This window comes from Pelmatolapia mariae, linkage group LG10_11, assembly GCF_036321145.2.
Source record: "Pelmatolapia mariae isolate MD_Pm_ZW linkage group LG10_11, Pm_UMD_F_2, whole genome shotgun sequence".
Classification (NCBI taxonomy): Eukaryota; Metazoa; Chordata; class Actinopteri; order Cichliformes; family Cichlidae; genus Pelmatolapia; species Pelmatolapia mariae.
In genome coordinates, this window is record NC_086236.1 from 46,613,566 (window position 1) to 46,639,206 (window position 25,641).

Consider the following 25,641-nt stretch of genomic DNA (forward strand, 5'->3'; position numbering starts at 1 on the left):
GTTCAGATTGTTAGTGTGGTTACTGGAAAACAGAAATAAGTATTAAAGTATTGATTAGCAGACCTGCAATGAAAACAAAGGACTAATTGTTGTTGCTGTTTTCAGCTTTTGAAGTACTTTTCACTGTTTTGTTTTAGTTTTTTTTAAGCAGCATATATTGTATGTCACAGAGTTAGGCATTTGCTCTTGTTTTCTGACAGGCTAGATGGCATGCATTATTTTTTTCCTGCTCCACATTAACAAAACACAACTTTTTGATGTATGACAGGAAAGTACGGGACGCCACAGGGGTTGACATCAACATGCGTGTTGGAGTGCATTCTGGGAATGTCTTGTGTGGTGTCATTGGACTTCAAAAATGGCAGTATGATGTCTGGTCACATGATGTCACACTGGCCAATCACATGGAGGCAGGCGGTGTACCAGGGTAAGTGAGAAGCATATAAAAACATACTGTAAGGCATTTGAATTTCAAAAAATGAAATTATGTCGCTACTTCATATTTTGCCTGGACCAGTGTTGTTTGGCTTGTTGTTTGCTAAATTATGCCAAATAAATGTCCAGATATATTGTTAATATACAGAGGAAACCATTCTTTTATCAAATGTTCCCTTTAAGGCGAGTCCACATCACTTCAGTGACACTGGAACACCTAAATGGTGCCTATAAGGTGGAAGATGGGGATGGACAAGAAAGAGATCCTTACCTGAAGGAACATGGAGTCATCACATATCTGGTCATTAACCCAAAGGTATCACACACATGTCAGATCCAGTAAACGAGAATATTGGACACAGAAGAAAACGCACCAACATGAGAATTCAAACACGAAACATGTTTGTCCAGGTCGAGCGGCGGAGCCCACAGCATCATTACCGACCCAGAAACACTCTAGATGGAGCCAAGATGAGAGCCTCTGTCAGGATGACCCGCTATCTGGAGTCATGGGGAGCAGCGAAGCCCTTTGCAAACCTGCACCACAGAGACAGCATGACTAATGAGAATGGGAAGATCAATACTGCTGTGTGTAATTTCTTTCTGTACATGTTTTTTCTTGTTTGTCAGTTAATCTGTAGCTGCTAACGTGTCTCTCTTCTCTTGCACTGTGTTTAGGACGTGAAGATGGGGCAGTATCACTTCCAGAGGAGATCAGAAAGGCAAATTACTCATATTATAGCTCCGCACTATTTCCTTTGACAGGATTATCCTCATCTCTTTTTATATTATAAGGACAGCCAACAAAATGTTTTGATAACATTTTTTTTTTTGCTTTAAGCTTTAAAGTGTGAGTCACTAATGCTATGTGAAAATAAAAGATATCTTGTCTCTTATTTTGTTATCCATTAAAGGACCAAGTCTCAGAAAAAACGGTTTGAGGAGGAGCTCAACGAGAGGATGATCAGGACTTTTGATGGAATAACGTCACAAAAGTATTATTACACACATATAAACATGTATTACTCGTGTTAATATACTCCAAGAACAGCCTAGCATATTATAGATTATCCTACTGCACATAAGGTCGTGTTTTCTAATAGTACAACTGAATGAACGTGGCTGTGTTAAAACACAATATGTTAATTAATTCATGCCTATATTCATACTACTTTTATCTTAATTTAGTTTTCATTTATTTAATGTTCTTTTCTTTTTAATCCAGTCTATAACACTGCTTTTATGCTTCCAGACAGTGGCTGAAGTCTGAGGACATTCAAAGAATATCGCTGTTCTTTCACAACAAATCCTTAGAGAAAGAGGTAAGAGGCTTTAGAAGCTGTAAATCTTGTAAATTACATAAATTTGTCATGTCTAAGTTGAGAAATTTCTTGAAGCAGGATTTAAACGTCTTTTTTATAATGCCTAACCATTTTTTTCTTAATCTTTTCAGTACAGAGCAACAAACTTGCCGGCCTTTAAATACTATGTCACCTGCGCCTGTTTGATCTTTTTCTGCATTTTCATTGTGCAGATTCTGGTATTGCCAAAGTATGTGCATTTTATATTTCTTTATATTTCTTTATATTAGAACTGAAAACATTTTTAATCAATGTCAGTATGGCGGGTTTGTAAAGGGGACAGCTTTGTTTGGTGGAACAGATTAAACTTCGTTTCAGAGTTTAAACATTCAACTTTTTTTGCAGGACAACAATCTTGGGAATATCCTTTGGAATGGCTTTTCTCATCCTTTCCCTTATCCTCTTTATATGTTTCATTGGACACCTCCTGGTGAGTAGTGTCTTTATGCAAAGTCAATTCCTCCAGGCATCTTTCTACTTGGTCTTTTCACATCAGTGGATAGGCCTGCTGTTTAATGTAGCCCTTGTGTTCTTAATGTTTATCCTAATGTCATTCCAAAGGCACACGAGTGATCCAAGCGCCTCTCTGGTCAGCTTAGCAGCCCATTAAGTGACCCTTAAGTCAACACAAGTGCCACTTTGGTGTAGCTTTGGGGCAATGGTCCAGAGCACACCGGTTATTCTGTATTATTTCCCAGGTGCCATTTACATGCACGGATGCAATCATCAAATTTTACGCCACACATTGTTATCATCCTGTTTCTAGTGGAATGATTTGTTTCAGGAAATCATTACAGAACATTTGCATTTTGCAATCACAGAAAATACGCCGGTGGGAGTGTGAAAGTTCTAGAAATCACTAACAAAAGTAATGCAATGTAAGTGCATGTTTAATGCATTTGTTTCTGTCTTGAAAACAACATGAAAATTTGGGTTAATATAAGGCAGCTGTTCTCAGGATAAATCTACTGTTTCGGTGGAGTGAAGGGCTAGATTATCACAAACTTTTCCACTGTATAAAAACTGTACAGCTGATCTGTACAATGTGTAGAAAACAAAACAAAACAAATCATTACTGTATTTACCAGGAGATCCTGATCTGTGTTAATAGATTTACTTTGTCTTCTGTGTGAGGCTGCAGATATTTATTAAAGTCTGTTTAATTTACATTAATACTTGTGTTTTCACAGGCATTTCAATATGACATGTAATGAAATGACATAAAAAACTGAAGGTACTACAACCTCACTCATTCTTTGATGGCTTTAATTCTTAGTAAGTGTGCATCAGCTGCTGGTTCTGACCTCGGCTCCCCATGGATGTCGCTGAACTCTTTAAAGACAAAACTAGAAAAAACACTTTATAAACAACCTGTTGCCTTTTTATCAGCATTGTTTGGCATTGCTGGTTCGTGCTCTGTTTCATGTCGTGTCATGAAAATGTCTACTTATTGGGAAATTTACAGTATCTCAGGAAGATCCTTGCAGGGCTACTGTGTGATAATACAGAATCAGCCTACGGTACATTTTATGATTCCTTTTGTCAGACCACATGTCAAATACCTCATGTGAGTTAGATAAACTAAATATGATACGATTTCACATTTAAATAATACTTATTTATAATTTCTTTCCTGGATTGGAAGCACTGAACATCTTTGACTAGTCAGTTTTTTTTGTTGGTTTTTTTTACCTATTTAGACTTAGCCTTTTTTAGTCACTGAAAAAAGCTTCTGTTTATTTAGAAAATTAAATTAAAAAAAAAAAAAAAAATATATATATATATATATATATATATATATATATTGAAAAACAGAAATACAGAAAAGGGAGATCTCTTTGCTTTGAGAAATCTTTGCCGCAGAGTCTTTTATCTTAAGTAGCAAAGTTATTTAAAAGTGACTAATTGAATCTTATGTAAGCACTCACGTCTCTTACATTGATCAACTTGAAATGCTTTCATTTCACTTCATTCATCATTTACATTTAAGTTCTAGGCATCCAAATAGCTGTTCTAACAAAATGGTCCACAAATATCTTGATTTCAGACCAAAATGATTGCCTCACTAACTCTACATTTCCAATATTCCCTGTGGTATAAAATAGTCTGTCATCTCTGAGCTATTTAAATGTCACATCCACTCAGCCCTAGTGATCCTCTGATATTTGCTCTGAGATAATCAAATAAACGATTTGGGTTCTCGCTCTCATTGCTTCACAATGGAACAAACTGTCTGTAACTGACCTGGCACAGGAAGATTTCAATAAATCTTTGATAATAAACAGTAAACATTAAGTATAAAGTGGCTATGTTGTGCTGCCGGGGTTAGAAATGAGGTGCATGATTGCACAGTCTCTGTTGCTCTAAAGTGACTCTAAATAATATTAATTTCCTTTTTGAACCAGGGTTTGAATCTAGTTAATATCCCATTTTGTCTTTATTTAATTATAATAATAACAAAAGAAACACAGGTACTATTACAAGTAGTTTCTAATAAAATTATTATTGGTGATCATTTCTAAACAGTGTTGTTCATGATAAAGTCACTTAAAGTTGTAATTTTGCAGCTCTGTTATTTCATTTATGTTGAAATTAAAATGTTGGAATTAATTGCTATGAACTTAAGTGGAACCCTCTCCATCATTATATGGCTCTCGAAATTTTTCCTTTGCCCTGCTGAGGACATACAGGTTAATCAGAAAGTGTTGCTTCTGTGTCTGAACTTGTGTTTAGTTTAGTTTATGTCACACTAATTATCTTTAGTCAACAAAAGCAATGAATTTGCTCTTTAGCACTTGGTTGTTGAGATTATTGTAACTAGCTTGTCCATCGTTCTGGCTTCCTTTGCATGTGACATATTTGTGACATTATATCCCAGCTCTTTCATACCTTATTGCATTTGTGTCTTGTGTGTCTACGTGTTCCTGCAGCACTGCAGTAAAAGCACCTCCACTTCTTGGATGTGGATGCTGAGGTCATCAGTTATTATTGCCAACAAACCATGGCCCCGCATCACTCTCACCATGACAACCACAGCTCTAATACTTATAATGGCAGTCTTCAACATGGTAAGCTTTTTCTATGTGCAGGTACTACACTGAGGGGGTGGGACCACACTTTTCAGGCTTTACGAGGAATATATATAGCAGTCCTTCTGATAACACATGTGCTATTTGTAACTGCAGCATAATTAGAAAGTAAAATGTGGCATGTTATCTCACAAAAAAGAAATGGGCTTCTTTAAAATTATATTCTTAACAACCTTGCAGAATACAAATGAATAATATAAAAATGATATCTTCATTTACTGCAGCAAGAAGCAAGTCAGTCATCATGTTTAGAGCCTATGGAAAATATTGTTATGTAGCATTCATTAATATGCCCTTCCCCTCCCCTCTTCCTTTTTTCTTTTTTTTCTTGCTTGTAAAGTAAGCCTGAAAAATATTTAACTGCAGAGCAAATATATTGCATTGTTTCTTTGCAGTGAGTCTATCAATTGGCTCCTCAGACCAGAAGATTGTTTACCCAGCATTTCATAAAAGTGCCAAGACAATTTGCGTGCAGTGATGACTGAATGCTGTACTTAATATTTACATCGTTGCTTTGATTTTCTATATTTATTTTCCGATTTATCTGATTGAGGTTTATTTTTGTAGACAAGGAAGCCCATCAAAACATAAAGCCTCAGACAAAGGTGGGATGGAAGCCTGAGGCTTGAAAGGAAGCTGCGTGATAAAGCACAATGTCAGGACCCTGGTTTAGACCTTCACACAAATCGATTCCAGAGATTATAATCGTATTTTGCGTCTAACTTGGGTCAGTCGCTCAGGGCGTATGAACCAAATTAACCTGGCTTTGCTCAGCGGAGCAGCCAATCCTCATTTTATCCTGCAGGTTCACTTTAAACGACGTTGTTGAATGCTTGTCACTATTGGCCTCTTATCTAACAAGATTCTATTTTCCTCCTGCAAGTCTAATGCAGACTACTTCATCTTGTCCCATGCTGATGTGCAAAGAGGCAGGCAGAGAAAGCGTATTTATAATTTGCATGACAATTCCCTGGATTGTTTTCTGTGGTCCTGAATTTCTGTTGACTTTGTGTTTTTCTTCTAGTTCTTTTTGGAAGACAGCGCGCTGCCTCCAGTTCCTAATTACAATTCATCCAATGAAACACTGTTTTACAATAAAGAGGAACTAATCACCCTCTCTGGGAAAAACAATTTCTACCTTCCTGTAAGACAAACATCATCATCATCACACTTTATTCAAAAATTTGTTACTTTAGGTTTTTGTTTTTGTTTTTGTACAACTTTACAGTTACTCCTCCTCCTTCCGTATAGTATTTAATTTACAGTTGCATCCTGGGCCTGATCTCCTGCTCAGTGTTCCTGAGGATAAACTACGAGCTGAAGATGATTATCATGTTGACAGCAGTTGTGGTCTACAATGTCATTATCCTACAAACACATGCCTCTCTGCTGGACGAATACAGCAGATTTCTGTACGAGACCGAAAGCCTTGACAGGTAGGCTTAAAGTGAAAAACAGGAACACTTCGGGGGGAGCATGAGATGGATGAAAACAGTCAAAGAGGGTTAGGAGACTGTGATGGTAGCCCGAGGAGGGAGCAGAAAGTTCTGAGCAAATTGAGAAATAGTAAATTATATTTTTTTGCAGCTATAAGGCATGCTAAGATAAAAGAGGAGGTGGATGGGTTACCTTAAGATTTTATAGCAGTAAAATGTTAATGCACCACTTGTTCAGTAGTGAAGTAGACAAGTTAAAATCTATATTTAAAAAGTCAGAGACCAAGCTTCATTGAATAGTTTCCCTATGTGCCATGATGCATCCACCCATGCAGAAAGAAAAGGAAAAAGCTAATCATGCCATGATGAAAGGATATGATAGAAAGTGCCAAACTTTATAAGAACAAGTGTCTATATATAGGTAGCATATAAGAATCAAATAAACATGATGTAGTATGAGAAATATGTTTTATGAGTTACTGTTACTTCTTGTAAAATAAATGGCACCAAAATGTTTATGCTTGTTTCTGTGTCTACTCATGTTAAGTTGAGACATCACAAGGCATCTTTCTATTATTGGATCAGAGGCGCTCCCATCTTTCAGGATGTCACCCAGTATTTGATAAACTCAGACTTGCCAACATAGTATTAAATGGCTGTTATTATTTAACTCATGCAAAGGAAGTTTTTGCTCTGTCCCCCAAGTTACGGCTGAGCTGAGTTGCTAAGAGAGACTATAGAGATGTTGGGACATGAAGAGACAAATCTTCCCCCATAGATGAGCATAACTGAATTAACCCTAACAGATTATGACATCAATTGTAACGTCACTAGAAAATATGGATTTCTTCTGAGCTGGAAGACAGGTTTTTGAATGTAATTTCTAACATAAAATTTTTTGACGTCTAAAGCATCATTAGCTTCTTCTTTGTGAGCAAATAAATGTCAGCAGATGACTTCTAAAGTCTAAATTGTCTGATTTCCCACCAAGGACGGCACTTTTCTGTCTGGTTATGGACGTTACTGTCCCAGACTGTAAAACTGATAAATCTGAAAAGTTTTGATAATTTTTCTAGTTGGAAAAATCTTAACAGCTGTTATTTCTTTAATTAAAAAAGAAGAAGAATCACAGCTGCAGTGTGTCTACTTTTCATCTCCAGTTTTTCTTCAAACCAACCCATCTGTGTTAAGACCAGTGTGGTGAATTAATGTCTGTGTAGAGAACTGATCAAATCAGCCAGGTAAATGCAGAACTTGCGTGCTGTTTTCTCGGCTGTTTGCTGAGCTCGAGCACAGATAAGATTAAGAGTAAAAATGTAAAATGTGCTTCCTTATATTAGAATGCAGGTCTTTTGACAGTTTAAATGTTTTTAGCATCAGCTTTCATCCAATATGCTTTGGGCTTGGACTGTATGGGAGTCTACGTTGATAAAGCCTTGCTTTTTATGATAGTGGAAGACTGAAGTTTTATATTCAAGAGTTTTTGCAGAGCTGTATCTCTGAGGATCATGAACACTTGCCTTTTTTTTCCTTCTTGAGAAATGTCTCTAGTCGATCCACCCTTGCAGGAGGGCTAACCCCCCTCCGAAACGCATCCAGTAAACAAGCTCTTGTCACAGCAAAGCAGAAGCAACAGTCTTAATTAAGTGACAGGTTGGAATAAAACGCTCTGCTAGACATCTCTACTGACTGCAATCAAATTTTTTTAAAGTCCCTTTCTCGTCTATAACTTTTAGTTTTCTAGCCCTCTTTTGCTGTTCTTTTTTTTGTTGTTCAGTCACATTTTATCTCTGTCTTTATCTGTTTCTTATCTTACAAAAACATTTGTCTATTTTTTTCCTGCCCTTTAAGACCAGGAGTTCTCAAAGACCTGAAGACTATGGGCTCTATATCCCTCTTTATCTTCTTCATCACTCTGCTTGTGCTTGCCAGGCAGGTAAGTCTAAGCTGTAATAGTCTGAATGGTGTTGTCATCTGTCTCCTGCTGCACAGTTTATCGCTAAAAGAAAAGTAGTTTTCGTCTGTGTGCCATTATTACACCATCATTTGACTTTTTCCATTCTTTTTAGCTGCGGGTTTTGGATGTTGATGGAAAGTTATTTTGACTGTGTTTGCAAAATGTAAAAAAACAAAAAAAAATTTCCCTTGTGATGTGTTCTTACCAGCTGCTAGCTTTAGTCTTTTGGCTGTTGAAGCATGTTGAGAGCATTGCTAAGCTTTAGCCTTATCTTTTACCTACCTTCCTTTAGATTCTTTGACCCTTAATGGTCTCTCATAGATTAACACATTTTATTGCCACTAACGTTTTACCTGACTCATGGATTTCTTATATGTCACAACAGCGATGCTTTGGATGATTATAAATGCAGACAAATTTGTAGCTCTGATGCTGCTGGTTCTGCCTCTCTCTCTGTATCTCTTTATTATCTCAGAGCTTTGTGAGGAAAAAACAGTGGCTCTCATTTATCTTCTAAGTGAAAATCAATCAGTGAACTTGGTAGAAATGGTTAAGCTTTTTGGCTGCTGTGACACACTGAAAGAGAGGCATCTTTAGACCAATTTGTGTAACCTCCCTCAGTCACTCAGGGGCAGCGATTTACATCAGCAAGTCTGCTGTTACTCAGATGTAATTTGAGATTTAGTAGTGAGAGAGAAACCAGAGGCTGGAGAGTAACATGTTCTTTACTCTGACTTGTTTGGGGTTCTGCTGAATTGTTCTAATTATGTACTAGAATTGGAGCATCATATTTGTACAAATCAGCCCGAGGCCTGTACTATATGAAGAAGGATTTTTTGGTTAGGGAAGTAACCTATACGCTTAAAGTGCTATGGAGCAGGTTATGTTTAAGATAAGCAAATTAACAGCTACATCGTTACTTCCTATTGACCACTCAGTTCTCTGGAAAATATTATCACCATCCTGGAAGATTGCTCAGACCTTGATGCTAAAAGCGTCTAAAGAGTGGTTTGTCTTTCGCCAGTATATTGCGTAAGAAATGCAGATTCTTTTTTTTGTTATACATGTACACAGTATATCATAAATAAGGTGTATTACCTTGCATAGGTTAGAATAATGTCACATTCAGGATTTTGTCACTCAGGGAGAGCAGGCATGGTCAAAGGAATATTGCTGTTTCATTTTTAAATGGGATGGAGCTGATCAGCTGGGCTCTACTGTGTACTGTCAGCAAGGCTGCTGGAAATGTTTTTCACTGTGGATGCTGTGGATGTCCTGAAAAGCTACAACAGAACTGGATACTGACACTTAAACTGTTAGCAAATCGTCCCTTTATCTAAATGTGCTTTTCAGAGAGAGTTAAATGTATTTCAAGAATACAAATTACTGAAGTAGTTTTCTCTACCATAAGGTGTAACTATATCTGCACCATAAATAATAAATTCTATTTATTAATATCTAAAGTGTTACACGCGCTTCTGATTTGTGTACACACAGTTTTTAAATCACTGCCTCTATTTTTGTTGCTGGCTGAAACATGTGGTTATATTTGTGTTGTCCAATCCGGTCATCTGCAGTGCTTGATCATAATTGTCCCATCCTGCGAGCACGTTTTTCCTTGGTTGGTGATTTTTATTTACCAGATCAGTTCACTGCATATGACAGTTAAACAGGATTGACTAGAGTTGCCATCACAGACTACCTGAGGTGTGAGTGCTGAAGAAAAGGAAAAAAAATAATCAATCCCATCAGAGCCTTTAATTCTACCTGATCCTGGAACATTTTATTCCACTTGTCCTTCCTGATCTTGGGCTCTGAAGAAGGCCTTGTTATTACACTGGTGAAGTAACTACATCATTTAAGCAAAGCTGCAAAAATCACTGGTTCAGTCTTGTCTGCCTTGACCAAAAGTCATACTGTATGAGGTTTTTGTAAATGTGCCTAAATTCTTTCATTTTTTTTTACATTTCATGTCCTTCATGTCCTAAGGCTTGTTGGTGTCCATATTTGTGGCTGTTTCTGTTTTTCTCTGTGACTTCTTGGAAGAAAGCTGTACAGCTATACCTTCAGTCTCTTTACCTCTGTGTCCTCTTGTAACAGAATGAATATTACTGTAGGTTAGACTTTCTCTGGAAGAACAAGTTCAAGAAGGAGTGTGAGGAGATTGAAACCATGGAGAACCTCAACCGCGTTTTGCTGGAGAATGTCCTGCCCGCGCATGTCGCGGAGCACTTCCTGGCCCGTAACTGGAAGAATGAGGTAGGAATTTATAATGTGTGGTGTTTTTTTTATAATAATAACTAATGTAAATGTAACATTATCCAGATTTTATTTTCACAATAGCTACAGGACTAATGAATGTAGAATTACACAGAGGACTTCAAAGTGCTTGTTTATGGGCAAAGTTCTTTTGCGTTCATTCGCTGATGCATCACAAAAACAGGATGTTTAATTCAGGATATCAAGACACAATTGTCAAATGCAAAATATTGAATACACTGTTTTAAAATGTGTGATTAATTTAAACTGAAATATTCATTGGTTGTTTATTAAAATATCAAGGGCTAAAGCTCAGATTTTTATTTTGAAAGTGCAAACTTTAAATGAACCTGACACTTGTTTTGTAGTGTGACAGTGATTAATTAGCTAGTATGATGCCTCGCATGACTCATTCATCGCTGTAAATCCTGTTACATCCCCTGAGTACTTTTCACAGTGTCAGCTGGGAAAAGTGAAGTTTTAGATCTGAGGGAGTTTAGATAATGTGGCATCCTGGAGGTCATGTAAGATTAAACAGGAGAGCAGCATCTGCTGCAGAAATCCTGAATGACGAGTCAGCAGCTGACTTCATTTCTGTTCTTGAACAGGGTCCAAGAACAAGATGCTCTAATGGGATTTAAAGCAACTGTTTGTTGTTTTTTTTGGATGGTGGTTTGGGTGATTTGCCTCCTTTAATTTGTCAATTATGTTTCATGTGCTGCCCAGTGATTGATTTTTACTTGTTGTGAAGTTTTCTTAGGTCTGAATAAAACACAGAAAACCCCCAATATGCGGTGCAGATCCCATATTTGTCTTTCAAAATCTCTTCATCTGTAATTTATCAGTTTCATAACAAATTTTACAGCATTGTTTTGCACCTGCACAAGCTAACGACTCCACTCTGTCTTCTGCTTCTCTTTGTCATGCAGGATCTGTACCACCAGTCCTACGACCTGGTGTGTGTCATGTTTGCCTCTATCCCAGACTTTAAAGAGTTCTACACTGAGTCTGACGTCAACAAAGAAGGATTAGAGTGCCTCAGGCTCCTCAACGAAATCATTGCTGACTTTGATGAGGTAAATACCCAGATCACCACAAAAACAGACAGAAACCGTGATACCATTGCACTGCTTCACTCAGTGAAGAGTATTGCTTTTTACAGATTCATACAATTAGGTTTTATTGTCTGTGCTGCTATAAATTTGGGTTTTATTTGGTTGAGCTGTGTTTGTATTTCCATGTGTAGTTGCTTTCCAAACCAAAGTTCAGCGGTGTGGAAAAGATCAAGACCATTGGCAGCACTTATATGGCTGCTACTGGGCTGAACACATCGCCAGGGCCTGAATACACATCACAGGTGGGCCCATTACAAAGACATCATCATTTTTGTATGACTGCCGTATGCACATTATGCAAGAACCTAATGTGTTTCTAGTTGTGCTTTTTTATGTTTCCCAGGAACATGACAGGCAGTATATGCACATAGGGACCATGGTAGAGTTTGCATTTGCCTTGATGGGAAAACTGGATCTTATCAACAAACACTCGTTCAATGACTTCAAACTCAGAGTTGGTGAGTTATGCAGAGAAGCTGAAATTAAATAAAAAGTGTACAATAGAAATATATATATATATATATATATATATATACATACATATAGATAGATAGATAATATTTTATATATACAGGACTACACTGTAATCTTTCACATATTTAAGTGTACTGACCTCACATGAGAATTGAAAATGAGTGGTTTAAACTAATTAATTAAATTCCACAGCTCATTTCAGGTAAATGACATGATGTAACAAAATACTATCACTGCAGTGGGTTGAGAGTTTCATTCCTCGTTGCCTTCTTTTTGTTATTATATTTTCTGGAATCCCACTTCTAGAGTTTTGTACAAACCAGGAATCAGCTTGACTGCAATACATCTGAAATTTCACTGTCATGGAGCCTCTATGCATCCCTTTTTTGTGTAGAGTTCCAGTAAGATGTAGAGTAATTTTATTATCTTGACAGAAAGTGAGAGAAATGCACAGATGTTTGAAAAAAAAAAAAAACAAGACAATAACACTTATTTATGCAGTAAGACTAAAATAAGAGGTAGAACAGCAGGCAGGCATACCCCAGCTCCCTCTGTGCAATAAGAGTCAGAGTTCGATACCTTCAACCTGTGTCTTAAGATCTCAGCATGGGATGCACCATTAACTCAGCAGTGTGCGTGTGAGTAACTGTACATCCCTGCTGCTTCCAGATGGGGCTGAAAATGCTCCATCAGTGAGCCGTACACACCCTCACCCACTGGGACTGGACAGAACCAGTGGCTGTGAGACTGTATGCGCCTCCTGCACACTTGAGCAGATTGCAATTTCCAACAATCTGGAGACTGAGTCAGAAGCTCAGTCAAAGAGAGGCCCAGTGTCATCTCAGTGCTGTGAACAACCTCCAGACTGCTGGGGATTAAGAGTTGAGCTGCATTTAGCTCGCCCTCCGTTTCATGTTCTGATGAAATCTTGTGAAATCTTTGTTCATTCTCAAAGCAGTATGGTTCCTGCTCAAGTCGGCTTTGAGCAGCACTCAATAATTAATCAGTGGTATCAACATTTTATTTTGATACATTTTCAACAAGTAGGAAATCTAAAAAAGCAGTTTATATTTGTAACTATAAAATAATAAGGTAATTCCAAATGAATGGCAGCAATAGGGACACTGTCTTAAGGATCAGCTGTGAAAGGTTTACTAAAATGTTTCCTTTGTCAGGTATTAACCATGGTCCAGTGATAGCTGGAGTCATTGGGGCCCAGAAACCCCAGTATGATATCTGGGGAAACACTGTGAATGTAGCCAGCAGAATGGACAGCACCGGAGTCCTGGGGAAAATACAGGTAAATGATTTGGGGAACATTTGAGTTTAAAGACATAAATAAAAAACCCCACTACCCTGCCTATTCACTGCAATACTAAATGTTAAGACAGCTGTCAAACATCAGCTGGTATTTTATTCTGATAGTTTCTTTCAAAGGACCAGCAGACCTCCTTCTTCATACTGCAGACATTTAAATGGCAATACGGATGCTTAAAAAGATAAAACTCTTCTTTCTTATGTGCCATTTATTACAGCAAGGACATGTCATCATCTTGACATCACATGGCATCGTCAAATCCTATTTTATGTCATGTCTGAGCACTGATAAGACAGAATGGTTTTTCACCTGCTGCATGGCATGTGGCTGTGGCAATCATTCAGTCTTCAGAGGGCTGTATTACATTTCGCGGCCTGTACACATTTGATAGAGCCATCTGCTGTGCAGTGCGGCACAACTACAGGGCTCGCAATTGCATTCCATGATTGCCGGTTGATATTTTAAGACAGATAGAAGGCAGAAATAAGACAATTTCTTTTAAAGTAGCATTGATATTGCCTACCAGAATGTCACTTTTACTCATGGTAAAATTCCCAGGCTTTCAATATTGTTTGCTTGTTGTTCACACAGTATTTCATCTTTGTGCTTTGGGAGACAGAGTACTCTTTTGCTTTAACTTACACATTGAATTTTTATGTTTTTGTTTTCTTCATCTATTAACGACTGAATCCAAATATGCACCAGTGTTGGCAACTCTGCTTGACTCACACGTTTTGCTGTTAGGGCTAAAAATGAATGTAAATGTTAGACTTTAAACAAGAGGTATCCAACCGAAATCCTGCTGTCAGTGGATTTTAATGAAGCACTGCATCGAAGAAGAACTGTTTACTGATGAGTTAATGGTCAGCAGAATTTTCCCGTGGACAGCTGAGTATTTTTGCCTGTAGGAATTTAATTCAGTCATGTAAGATGAGCAAAATGGACATCACCCATCTGGTTCTCCCTGCAGGTGACGGAGGAGACGAGTGACATCCTTCTAACCTTGGGGTACATGTGCTCTTGTAGAGGCATCATCAATGTCAAGGGCAAAGGAGAGCTTAGGACCTTCTTTGTGCACACGGAGATGACTCGGTCACTGTCACAGGGGAACGTAATGCCCTGAGCCTGATTTACACAGGCATGAAGACTTTTGTTTCAGATTGAAGAGGTTTGAATTTCTCAGTGCTGCTTTTATAAAGTGTGGGGCATAAAGGGACCTGATCTACAAGGAGGTAAAAATCACATTTACTGTTGCATTACAAATTACCTATGCCACAGCTGTAGTATACATTTTGTCACTTATGTAACTGTAAGTGTAGCATGTACAGGAGATAGGCAGTAACACCTAAAAATATACTGTAATGTGAATGTGGGAGCTGGAAAAAACACAGTTGCACAAGTCAGTCTGATGTAATAATGTACAAGTTCAATGAGAGTGAAAATCTCCAATGGGCTGAATTAAAATCCTGCCTCAGTTCTGGGAGGCTTGTGGTAGTTACTTTATCATAGAAACCCCTTATCAGCAAGGTGCATCAAAACCAATCTCACCCTACAGGATACAGTTTGGATGCCAAATAACTTTTGACTCTGCATGCCCCGAAGATGGCAGCATTTCCAGAGTTAGGAAGACAGTTTCTTGTCTTTGTACTTTTATCTGCTTTAAATGCTTTACCAGACATGTTAATCAACATTCAGCATGCTATCTGGACAACAATTAATGGTTACAATCCAGTACTATTATTAACGAGGAACAAATATGCACCATTTACCAACTCTTGGCACCAAACATTTTCATTGTTCTACCATTTCTTTGTGTACAGACGCCAACAACTCAGCAAGTCTTACATCACAGTTTTGGCTGGATTTGTTGAGCTGCTGTTCTCACTTGAAGGGGATTTATGTGTGTTCTCCCATTTGGGAACTCAGTTTGTGTAATTTCAGCATCATATGAATGCAGAAAAATAACTGCATGGCAACAATTTTCAGCAGATTCTTATAAAGACTTTGGCGCCCCAAAGACAGAGGTTATGAATTAACTACTAACTTTTACCTGCTTCCCCAACTCAAGCAAAGTCTTAGGGTAACACAAAAGGCCAGAAATGAAAAATCTGATGTTGAAATGAAAGCAAAGGTCAAACCAATACAAGTGAAAATGTCACAGCCACTGTTGCAAAGGTAAAATGTGTCTTGTTAAGAAAAGAAAAAAAAAAGCCAGAAAACAAGGTGTACCATGTGTACATAAGTCCATCGACCTTGTTAGAAGCACCAAGTCTTAGATGTATTTTACAAACAGTCTAGGACTATAATAGGAAAAACAAATGAAAAGTAGAATCTATGAATATATTCTGATATTCATGCAGGGCGGTGTTTTCCAAAACAGTCTTTCCAGTTTCTCCTTGGCTGCATTGACTGAAGTCATTAGGACATTGATCAGATTTGTCAGTGCTTGCTGAAAATGGAAAATCTGGGGCCAGTTGCATAAATGACTTGAGATGTGTATAAACACATTGCTTTCATGCAATTTATAACAGGATGTGCTATAACAATGGACACCCTTTGCACACTTAAAAACAGGTGTACATAGTTGTTTTGGGTTTTTTTTTTTAGAGCCACAAGCAGAATAAATAAGAGATTAAAATGAAAACGTGAATGACAAACCTTTCTGTAAAATCATGTCTTTTTCTTCCAAGTTTTCTTGGATGATTTAATTTGAAACAAATCCTCAACGGTGACTTCGTAATGTTATTTTCAGCAATTAAATATGTAGTCTGATTCAGTGTGAGTTCAAATGACCAAAAAAACTGACAAACACACACTATGAAGGTTACAATTTTGTCATCATTCATCCAGACTGTACTAACTGTAATGTCTTTATGTTACAGTAGAAAGCACCTTGTTGTTGTGATTTGGCACTGTAAGCCTAAACTGAATTCATGTGACAGATTGTCATTTAAATACAGTTTACCCAGCCTTTTTTAAGTTAAAATAAACAGCATACATTAAAGCTTCTCTAAGGTCCTACACAAAAGTAAATTCCTTCAATGTTAAAGTAGTAAACTGTTATTTCATCTTTGGATCCAGTTTGCATCTGCACATCAGCTCATCTCTCTTTTTTGTAAATAAAAGCTGATTTGAATGTGGGAAGGTGGGACAAAGGTTAAAATGGCATCCAGACACACATAACATGACACATTTGGTGACTCTACAAACTGTGCTATAAAATGTTTTATCTTGGCATGCACTTTATATTGCGAACCTGACAGAAAGAATGCAGACTTTTTTTGTTTGTGGGTACACACAGTTTTATGCACCTGGCCCCGGTGAGCCACAAAGATTTACAAAACAGGTTCAATTAAAAAACTACTGGATACAAACATTTAAGACTTTCTTGGGAAATCCACGCCTGACCTGTGTACAGGGTAGCTTTAGATCACATATGATATGGTGGTTTTGTAAGAAAAGAAAATACTACCAAAAAAGTGTTTTGATGTTTTGATGATGCAAGTTGTTTTTTGTAAAAACTTAATTAAAATTTCTATGTATTTCAGTGCTACTGAGTGCCTTTATTTACCTTCAGGATTCTTCGAATATGACAAGCTCAGTTCATTAACATGTCAGGATTTGTAATACTCAGACATAATGAAAAGCCGTACAGTACGTGCTGAACTGATATTATTCGGCAAATTAAACTGGACTGTGTGAGTAATCAAATGAGCTGACGATGTCACTATAATACATGCATCATAACCAGAATAAATGTCTTTGGTTTACCTTTAGAATACTGTACAGACTTGACACTGGGTGAGCATGCGGATGGCTACGATATGTCTGGACTTTTGGGTGCAAATTATTTCAAAAACATGGTGATTAGATCATTTTGGTCCAACTAGTCTGAATGAAAAGAGGAAACCCAAAGAGACAGGGGGCTGAATACCAGAGTATTAGAACATTTACACAGGACCTTTAGCAGCCACAGTACAGACGTCTATGCTTCTGTTGACCTCAAGCAAAAAAAAACAAAAAACACTGACATGATGTTTTTGAACGTGCTAATTCTGGGTCTGACCTTGGCCTGACTGCACAGAAAACCCCAGTATCCATCCACAATTCCTGACACTGACTGTAAAAAATTGTTAGTCACTTTGTTCCTTTACTATGGAGCTGCATATTTCACTCATACAGAAATGATGCCAAAAATAGATTTAACCTTGATGAGAGCTTTTTAATCCTGCACACTTAACTATCCCTATAACTGAGGGAAATTGAATAACGGCTGTATGTGTCAGTGTTCATTATGAAACAGTCATTTGACGTCACAGAGGAGCGCCACTCCACGCAGGATCCAGTATTCTGGAGGAAGGGAGGTTTTCAGGTCTACAGCTGCGATGTAGTTTACGTCTGTCCTGGTGGGCTTCTTGTAGATTGGACAGGAATAGAGGCGGGAGTCTTTTAGACCTGCAACACAGAAAAGAAACACGGCATTTGCTGCAGAAAGTGGAAAGAGAAAAATCAAAAATGGCATTTTTCATGAAAACTAATGAGAGAGAGCAGCAGCTGCCAAACTGTGCCTTAATTGTGTTTCTAACTAGAATCATTTCAATTCAATGAAATATTTACATCAGTGCAGAGATGCCACTGGGACACACAGCTGTGCTCAAAAAAACATCTGTTTTTATGTAGTTAGAATCTGCTCAAATTAGATAGCTCGAATTAGGGGAGCACGCTTATTACCCAGTACTCCCTCAGCACCATTTTATAGTTCTTTAGATAGCCAGTCTGCTGCTTGTTTTGCTGTTAGTCTGCCAGTAGAATAGCAACAGCAGTGCTCCTTGCTCATGCATCAGCAGGGAAAAAACTAAAAATAATTTTCTCAGAGCAAACAAACAGGCTTGTTGTGTCTTTACAAACGACACTGTATGTGGACAAGGATGGAACTAATCCCTTTGAATGAGTGAAAATTAAGTAGAGCAGCTTTCCAGCCTCTTGTACCTCATGCCTACACACGTGCATGGCACACACACCAAGCACTTGTCTACTGAAGCATCCCTTCAGCAGTCTCCTTTGCACTGATACACACTCAAACGTAGCAGGCTTCCTTCGTATGGGAAATGCTGGGAGGGGACGTGGTGTAAACAAACCGCATTATGCGTATCATTGGATCATTAGTTCATTTCCCAGGAAGCCTTGCTTGCAGGCATCCATGGGGGTCTGTGTCTGTCTGAATATACTTTGGCCTTATCCAGAACAAACACTGTGCCACATACTGCTGGTAATCTATTCCCAGACAAAATAAATAGCACTTATTCTGCTTGACATTTAAATGTTACATCCAACGAGTGACTGTGTGGGATGCAAACATTGAGAAGGAAAGGATGAAAGATACTCTTAAAACAGGTAGGATATAAAGCTGCTCCACCAAAAGATTTGGTTTTTTTTTTTTTTTTATTTTCCCTCCACACCGTTCCTAAATAATAAAACTCACCATTATTCTCAGCATACATCCTGATCACTGGCATCATCTCAAAGAGAACTTTGGGTTTGGAGTCAATAAGTTTGCAGTTGCGGCGGTCCCAGCCAGCTCCCTCCAGGTAAAGACCGTAGACGTACACTCCCTCTGTGGGCGGCTGGGTGATGTCATCCTTCATCCACTTCGTCACCTCGTTGCACAGCACCATGCGGTCCAGGGCCCAGCCCTTGTTCGCCCGAGTAATCTCCTGCGAGTACATGTGAATGGCACATAAATGACAGAAGTGACATTTTGAAATGGTTTTCCCACATGAAAATCAATTTTGATAAAAGGTCTGTAACAATAGGAACACCAAAATACTGGAAGATAAGTGCACTCCATCACAGGAGTCGTTTTGTGAGATGATGTTGCAAGAGGAAAAAAATAACTCCAGTATGACAAAGTAAGTGAAATGTGAGTATTTTATGGCCTCAGTCATTTTATTTTCATTTTCAAGTTTAAAAAAAGAAATCCTTAGTGGGCAAACTTGGGAGAGATAGAGACTGATAACAAATGACAAAGGCAGGCACATAAGCATCTCAGATAAAACAAGCTAGCAACTTCAGGCACATTACACAGAATCAAAGAACACTGTAGGTAGTTTGTGATGCCTGTGGGATGATAAAAGTACATCTCCTGAGAAGCTCAGTGGTATGATTGAGGGCTATATTTGGTATCTATCAGTAGTCAAACAAATCTCTTCTTAGTAAAATACAGAAATCTACATCCTCAATATTTCCTTTATCCGGGCGAAAGAGCCAGGCTCTTCAAAATATTCACTTGGAAGTAGAATCCTGTACTCAGTGCATACTGCAACTCTCAGGTCTACATTTCAGTTCATTTTCACTGTTACTGTATGTAATAAGACTCCTGTTTACCACCAAATTCAGTTAAAAACACATGTATTTAAGCCATCAGTCAAAGTATATGTTCAGCAAACTATTAGATTCAAATGGTTAGGTGCTTATACACAACCCTCAAGATAAAAGTTCAGTAGCATGGAGGAATTGTTTACCTTGCAAGAGCAATGATACAAGCCTGTCATATGTAACGGCACTCAATTACCTTCATATACATGAGCTCTTTAAATATTTGTTGTATTGCTCCTGTCTTGTTTCCATCTGCCACAGTCAAGGGAGATGTCCCCGCCCCTCCCTGAGCCTGGTTCTGCTGGAAGTTTCTTCCTGTTAAAAGGGAGTTTTTCCTCCCCACTGTCACCAGTTGTTTTCTCAAAGACGGGTCGTCTGATTTTGTTTTTTTTTGTTTCTATATTATTGTAGGGTTTATACTTTACAATGTGAAGCACCTTGAGGTGACTGTTGTTGTGATTTGGAGCTATATAAACACAACTGAATTGAATTGAACATTACAGACTTTCAGAACTGATAAATCACTGGATTTGCAAAATAAATTATTTAACATTCAAAATCTCTTCAAGTTGAAGATCCCATCTGCTTTCACTTTTCCAGAAAACTTTAAACATACATTTGCTGTCATGTACTTGTGATGCAAAATTGGAACCACAGATGGCAGGAGTAAAATACAGTTATAACACAGATGTTGTTTCCCCATAAAACTATTCCCACTTGTTGCCAATCTACCAGTATTGGCCAGATCAGAGCACACAAATGGCACCAATAGATAGAAATGGTCAGAGAGGAAGGGTGCATGAGTGAGGAGGAGCAAGACTAGGAACGGTAATTTCATACAAAATTGCCATTTACCATGCTTGTGCCTGCAGAATTCACAACAGGGGCAGGATTTAAAGACAAATTCAGCATATTCTCTGAATGCAAAATGAATTTCATGCATTGTAAAAAATAACTACTACTACTTGTAGGTCCCTGTGTATGTGTTTGTGTCTGTGCATGTTTGCATGCGTGTGTAAATGTGGATGTGTGCCTGCTTCTCCCTCTGCGTGCCATCTGGTCTTTTCCCTTGCTGCGGGTAAATGGTAGGTAGCCTGATGCCGTGCGTACCTGTCTCATGGCTGTCAGGAAGCCCTGCGGGTTGAAGAAACCTGTCATCCAGAAGCAGTTGGGTCTCCCTTCAAAGATCCAGGCCTGGAACTGACGGTTCCGCTCAAGCAGCTCTGTGAACCAGAACCCCAGGGTGCTGGAGGCCCACGATGACTGAAAACAACAAGGAGACAGACAAACAATAACATGAGCAAAAGAGGACAATAAAACGCTGAAACATGTCATCCAGGTGGCTCTGAGAAGAAAAGAGGAGATAAGACATGGATTATGAAACATGGTGTGGCAAGTGAAAAAAGACTTGACACAATGGAAAAAAAAAATACAACAGAACACAATAGACTGGAGGCAAATGATTCAGAAAAAGGATAAAACTGCAGGTAAAAGAAATCGGTGTTGCAGCCAGGAATCCCATTCCAGTCTGAATTATTCTAACAATGCTGTGTTTGTGAGTGCAGCTTGACTGTCAGCTGAATAATTCTAAAAAAAAAAACCCTAAAAAGTCATAGCTTTTTATTGTTTGCTTTAGTATGGCATCAGAACAAAGTTTCTTTTTTCCCTTTCCTTTATCACTGAGATGGATTTGTGTGCTGTGTATACAATTATAACAATGAGTACATTAATGAAAAAAGGAGCACAAACACGGCCCAAATGACAAACAAGTTAGAGTTTGGTCTGATAATGACAATATCCCTTGTAAGAGCATCAATTATCCCGTGTGCTACAACTAAACCTCAAGGACACTAAATAACAAAGCTGACAGCACTAAAATCTGATCTGAGGTATTAATTTGTGCCTCTGGGCTATCTAGTACTCTGTATTGAATAGTTGTTAGAAGCTTTCACCGGAGATAAAATGATCACCTTTCATAGTGCTGTTCGATATAACAATATATATCGGATGAAGATATAAAAATGTCTATTTTATGCTATCGTTTGTTTCATGGTGTCGCAAATATTTTTTCATCGTTTTGATGGTCACTGTAGTGGCTATATTAATTTCTTGAAGTTCTCTCTTTCTCTTATATTTAATATAACCACACTATGGACAGACAAGCACCTGTTTGTATGTGTTGTCGTTAGCAACAACGACAGTAAAACCATCGCGTGTCCGCTTGTTTATTTTCCACATAAACCTTTCACAATAAAGCTCAAGATCCTGTTGAGACCTTTCAAAATAAACTGAATCACGTCAAAGAGTATGCAGTGTTTACGGATGAGAAGCAAAAAAGAGCTGTCAGGTGCTAAAAAATAAACCTTAGACTCAAACGTTAGAACAGGCTTTTCCCCGCAGCACGCCGTGTAATAAATACTCACAAAAAAAAAACTTATGTCTAAAAATGTATAGTTTCATGCATCGGTTAAAACACTCGACTCCAGATACACGGCGCCCAGCTGGAAACACTTCAGGCAAGTTGAGCTGCCCCAGATTCACAGAATTTACAGAAAATGTAACATTTTTGTGATTTATATCAGTATCGGGACGATAGATGTCTTATATCAGGATATGAGATTTTGGTCATATCACACAGCCCTAACCTTTCATATTCAAAAGGCCTCATTTTTGCTGACAGGGTGTTACTAGAAAAATCTGGACAAAAAAAATAACCCCTTTTGCGCTGACATGTAAGGTGTATAGGCATGCATAGCTCAGTTTAAAATACATAAACTCACAGTGATTCTCTCAACTGACCTTCTTCCAGCGTGCAGGAATTCGTGCATCGTACATGCAGTCCAAGGCATCCCGCAGGTTCTCACTCATGATGATGGTTCCATCAATAGCCAGCTTCAGGTCTGTCAAGGTGTTTCGGACAAGAACTATGATCCTCTGCATCCGATCGACCTCCTGACGCAGAAAGATGTTCATAGGCTGGAAAGGACCCATCTTCTGAAGACGCTCTCTCACCTGGTTTTATTAAGGCAGAAAAGATTATATCAACAGAGATGTGTGAAAACACACAATCTCATTATGTGGAAATGTACCTGGGATCACTAAAGTTTAATATATCTCTACTCTGGAAAAACTGTATTTAAAGTGGAGCTTTATGCTGCATTTTTCATGTGTGTCTGTAGCTGCTACTGTTGTTAGTATTGGTGAATTCATGTTTGCTTCACTGAAAATGAAACAAATATAGGAATGAAGATATTCTGTATTTCTGACGGGCCTTTCTGCTCCACATGCAGACTGCATTCATTTTAAAACGTCTTTTAAAAAACATCTTTTTTTTCTATTTTGGAGGCCTTTATGCACTGTGTGAAGAGACAGTCAAGCAAGCAGCAGTGAAAGTGGTATTCGCAGGGTGTGTTGTGAGGTGACAGTTTTCCATGATGAGCTTTGCACCTCGCCTCAGAAAAGTCACACTCTCGCCTCATTTTTTTTCTTAGCAACAAAAAAAAAAAGAAAAAAAAAAGTGGAGACAGCCACCAAAATAAAACAAGATCCAGCTGCATTCACACACACTCCTGTCTATTTCTGGTCTTCTTTACACTCTACTGTCAAAAACACTACATCCCACCTCTCCGCCTGCACCAGCCACGAGGAGCACACAGCGCACAAGGTGAGTGGAGTGACACTGCACACTTTGCACACTTCACTCTGCAAAGCAAATACACATAGGCTTACTTCAAAAGGTACGTAGTCAGGAGGCAGTTTTTCCAGCATGTCGTCAGCCAGCCTGGACACTACAGCTTCTCTGGTTTCTCCTCCGCCTGATGAGCTGTCTTTTGGCTGAATGCTGAGGATGGTATCCAGTACGTCCTTAGCCAGTTTACTCTGGAAGGTTATGTCTGCGTTTGGGTGCAGCCCAAACACCTCAGGAGTGTCGTAGGCTGGGAGACCCTGAGAAAGAGGAACAGCGATGGTTAGTGAGCCAGAGGTCACTTGCTTGCATCACTGAGACAAATCTATTCAGACAGGTAATGTCCATGGTGCATTCTCTTTACTTTCACAGTAAGCACTGTGAAAGCGTCCCATGGAGCATCTTTTCATCCCTGCGATAGCGGAAACCTATCCTATACAATATGGAACAGTTGAACTACTACCTGCTTTTTGGTTTAGTTTTGGTTTTTTCCCTGGTTTTCAAACAGCTACTTCACTGGACTGCAGTTTGTGTCACTGCTAAGCTCGTTGTTGGCCAAGTTGGAGGAGCAAACAGCAAGAATCTCCACTGGAACACGTGGAGTTACCAGCTGCTTCTTTTCACCCATTAAAATGACTGTGGGGGTGTGACACTGAGGGGATTCATACTACCGCTTCTAGTAAAAGGCCATTGGCCAGCTACTATAAAGTGAGTGCAGTGATAAGATCACCCCCAAGCTTCCCACAAACACAGCTAAATGTATTCAGTGAGCACATAAAAGAGTCACTACTCTGTGGTGATGGTTAGCTCTGCTTTCTGTGTTGCTGCATGTGAACATGGACAATGACGACAAGAAACTTGACAAGTTTAAAATCCTTTCTTTGTGTTTTTGTCGACAAATGTGTATCTGCTGAAATTTTTCTATCAGTCCTTCACAAAGAGAGAACAGCCTGTCTATTCTCTCCAACTCGTAGCTGACTGCTGGCTCTTCTTCCTCACACACTGCAGCGTTTGTTCTGGTGCATCATCAGGAGTGGAAAGGCTCTGTCCCATCATTTTCCCCTCAAAGACACCACAGATGATTTTACCAGCGAATGCCACCACAGATAAAATGGATGAAACAATGTATCTGATAAGGAACTAACCATTTGGAAAAGTAAACGAATTAAAAGTGCTGATTAATAAATATATTAACATGTCTTGGTGATTGCAGCTGGAACCTGGGCAAAAAGTATGTGTGCTTGTGTGTGTGTGGAATGCTAGCTACCGGCATTTATAATATAATAGACCCTGTTCACGAGAAAATGCTAACTTCCTGGATTGAGACCGGATGTAGGATTGTACATTTCCGGTAGCTTTACTTTGCGGTCAATCGCTACTTCGACGATATACTCCAAAAATCATGTCCAAAACTCGAAAACGGAAAGATCGCGTTAAGTTACAAAGAGGAGAAGGTGGGAACACTCACCACTGTTGTGTCATAAAAAATCTAATGATCAATTTTGACCTTTAAAGAGTTTAGATCGATCAGTTGTTTACATCACTCAACACAAGCAGAACTGCATTACAAAATCAGAAGACACATCGGCCACATTCAGAAGCACATCTATGTATAGTGACAGTTATTATGATTTAAACAGGCAAATGTTCAGCATTCAAACTACAGGTGAAGAATAGTCAAACCAGATGTTTCCCCCGTTATGTCGATATCAGCTAGTCAAGTACACACCTACACAGCATGTTAACAAACCGTAAAAAAAGCCACACAAAAAATGAATGATTGCTGGTAGGGGTTTCTATACATTAGTATTTACGAAGGGTATGTTGTGACTTACCTTCAAAATTACAGTGGTCCCTCGCTATAACACGGTTCACCTTTCACCTCGCTGTTTCGCAGATTTTTAAGTGCAAGTTTGCATGCTTTTTTTTTTTTTTTCTTACATCACATTGTGTCCTGCGTCCTGATCGCTGCAGACGATCTCCTCCGTACCGTCTCTCCTGTACAGTACAGAATCGCCGCATCGATCGCTAGCAGTGTGACTCTGAAGTGCAGTACTGGATGTCAACGAAACATTTTGCACCGTCAAAAAATAAAATTGGCTAGTTGATTTCACCTATCGCTGGTTATTTTTAGAAC

At 38.6% G+C, this 25,641-nt stretch overlaps 2 protein-coding genes across 4 annotated transcripts in view; one reads left to right on the forward strand and one right to left on the reverse strand.

Annotated features, from left to right (window-relative positions):
* adcy2a (adenylate cyclase 2a) overlaps nt 1-14,573 on the forward strand; it is a 53,341-nt gene extending 38,768 nt beyond the window's left edge. Inside the window, exons 8-25 of the mRNA XM_063488498.2 lie at nt 269-427; nt 619-751; nt 847-1,023; nt 1,114-1,157; nt 1,350-1,430; nt 1,688-1,757; nt 1,889-1,986; nt 2,142-2,226; nt 4,727-4,864; nt 5,910-6,029; nt 6,137-6,321; nt 8,173-8,257; nt 10,379-10,537; nt 11,467-11,613; nt 11,784-11,894; nt 11,996-12,110; nt 13,302-13,426; nt 14,415-14,573. Coding sequence (XP_063344568.1) covers nt 269-427; nt 619-751; nt 847-1,023; nt 1,114-1,157; nt 1,350-1,430; nt 1,688-1,757; nt 1,889-1,986; nt 2,142-2,226; nt 4,727-4,864; nt 5,910-6,029; nt 6,137-6,321; nt 8,173-8,257; nt 10,379-10,537; nt 11,467-11,613; nt 11,784-11,894; nt 11,996-12,110; nt 13,302-13,426; nt 14,415-14,567 — 2,185 coding nt within the window. The 3' untranslated portion in view covers nt 14,568-14,573. The remainder of the gene's footprint in view (nt 1-268; nt 428-618; nt 752-846; nt 1,024-1,113; nt 1,158-1,349; nt 1,431-1,687; nt 1,758-1,888; nt 1,987-2,141; nt 2,227-4,726; nt 4,865-5,909; nt 6,030-6,136; nt 6,322-8,172; nt 8,258-10,378; nt 10,538-11,466; nt 11,614-11,783; nt 11,895-11,995; nt 12,111-13,301; nt 13,427-14,414) is intronic.
* A 3,143-nt stretch (nt 14,574-17,716) lies between these two features.
* Nucleotides 17,717-25,641, reverse strand: part of dnah5 (dynein, axonemal, heavy chain 5) — a 91,031-nt gene continuing 83,106 nt past the window's right edge. For all 3 annotated transcript variants that reach the window (XM_063488497.1, XM_063488496.1, XM_063488495.1), the window contains exons 84-88: nt 23,549-23,764; nt 22,619-22,831; nt 20,930-21,082; nt 18,927-19,158; nt 17,717-17,899 (exon numbers count right to left, since the gene is read on the reverse strand). In XM_063488497.1, coding sequence (XP_063344567.1) covers nt 17,748-17,899; nt 18,927-19,158; nt 20,930-21,082; nt 22,619-22,831; nt 23,549-23,764 — 966 coding nt within the window. In that variant the 3' untranslated portion in view covers nt 17,717-17,747. The remainder of the gene's footprint in view (nt 17,900-18,926; nt 19,159-20,929; nt 21,083-22,618; nt 22,832-23,548; nt 23,765-25,641) is intronic.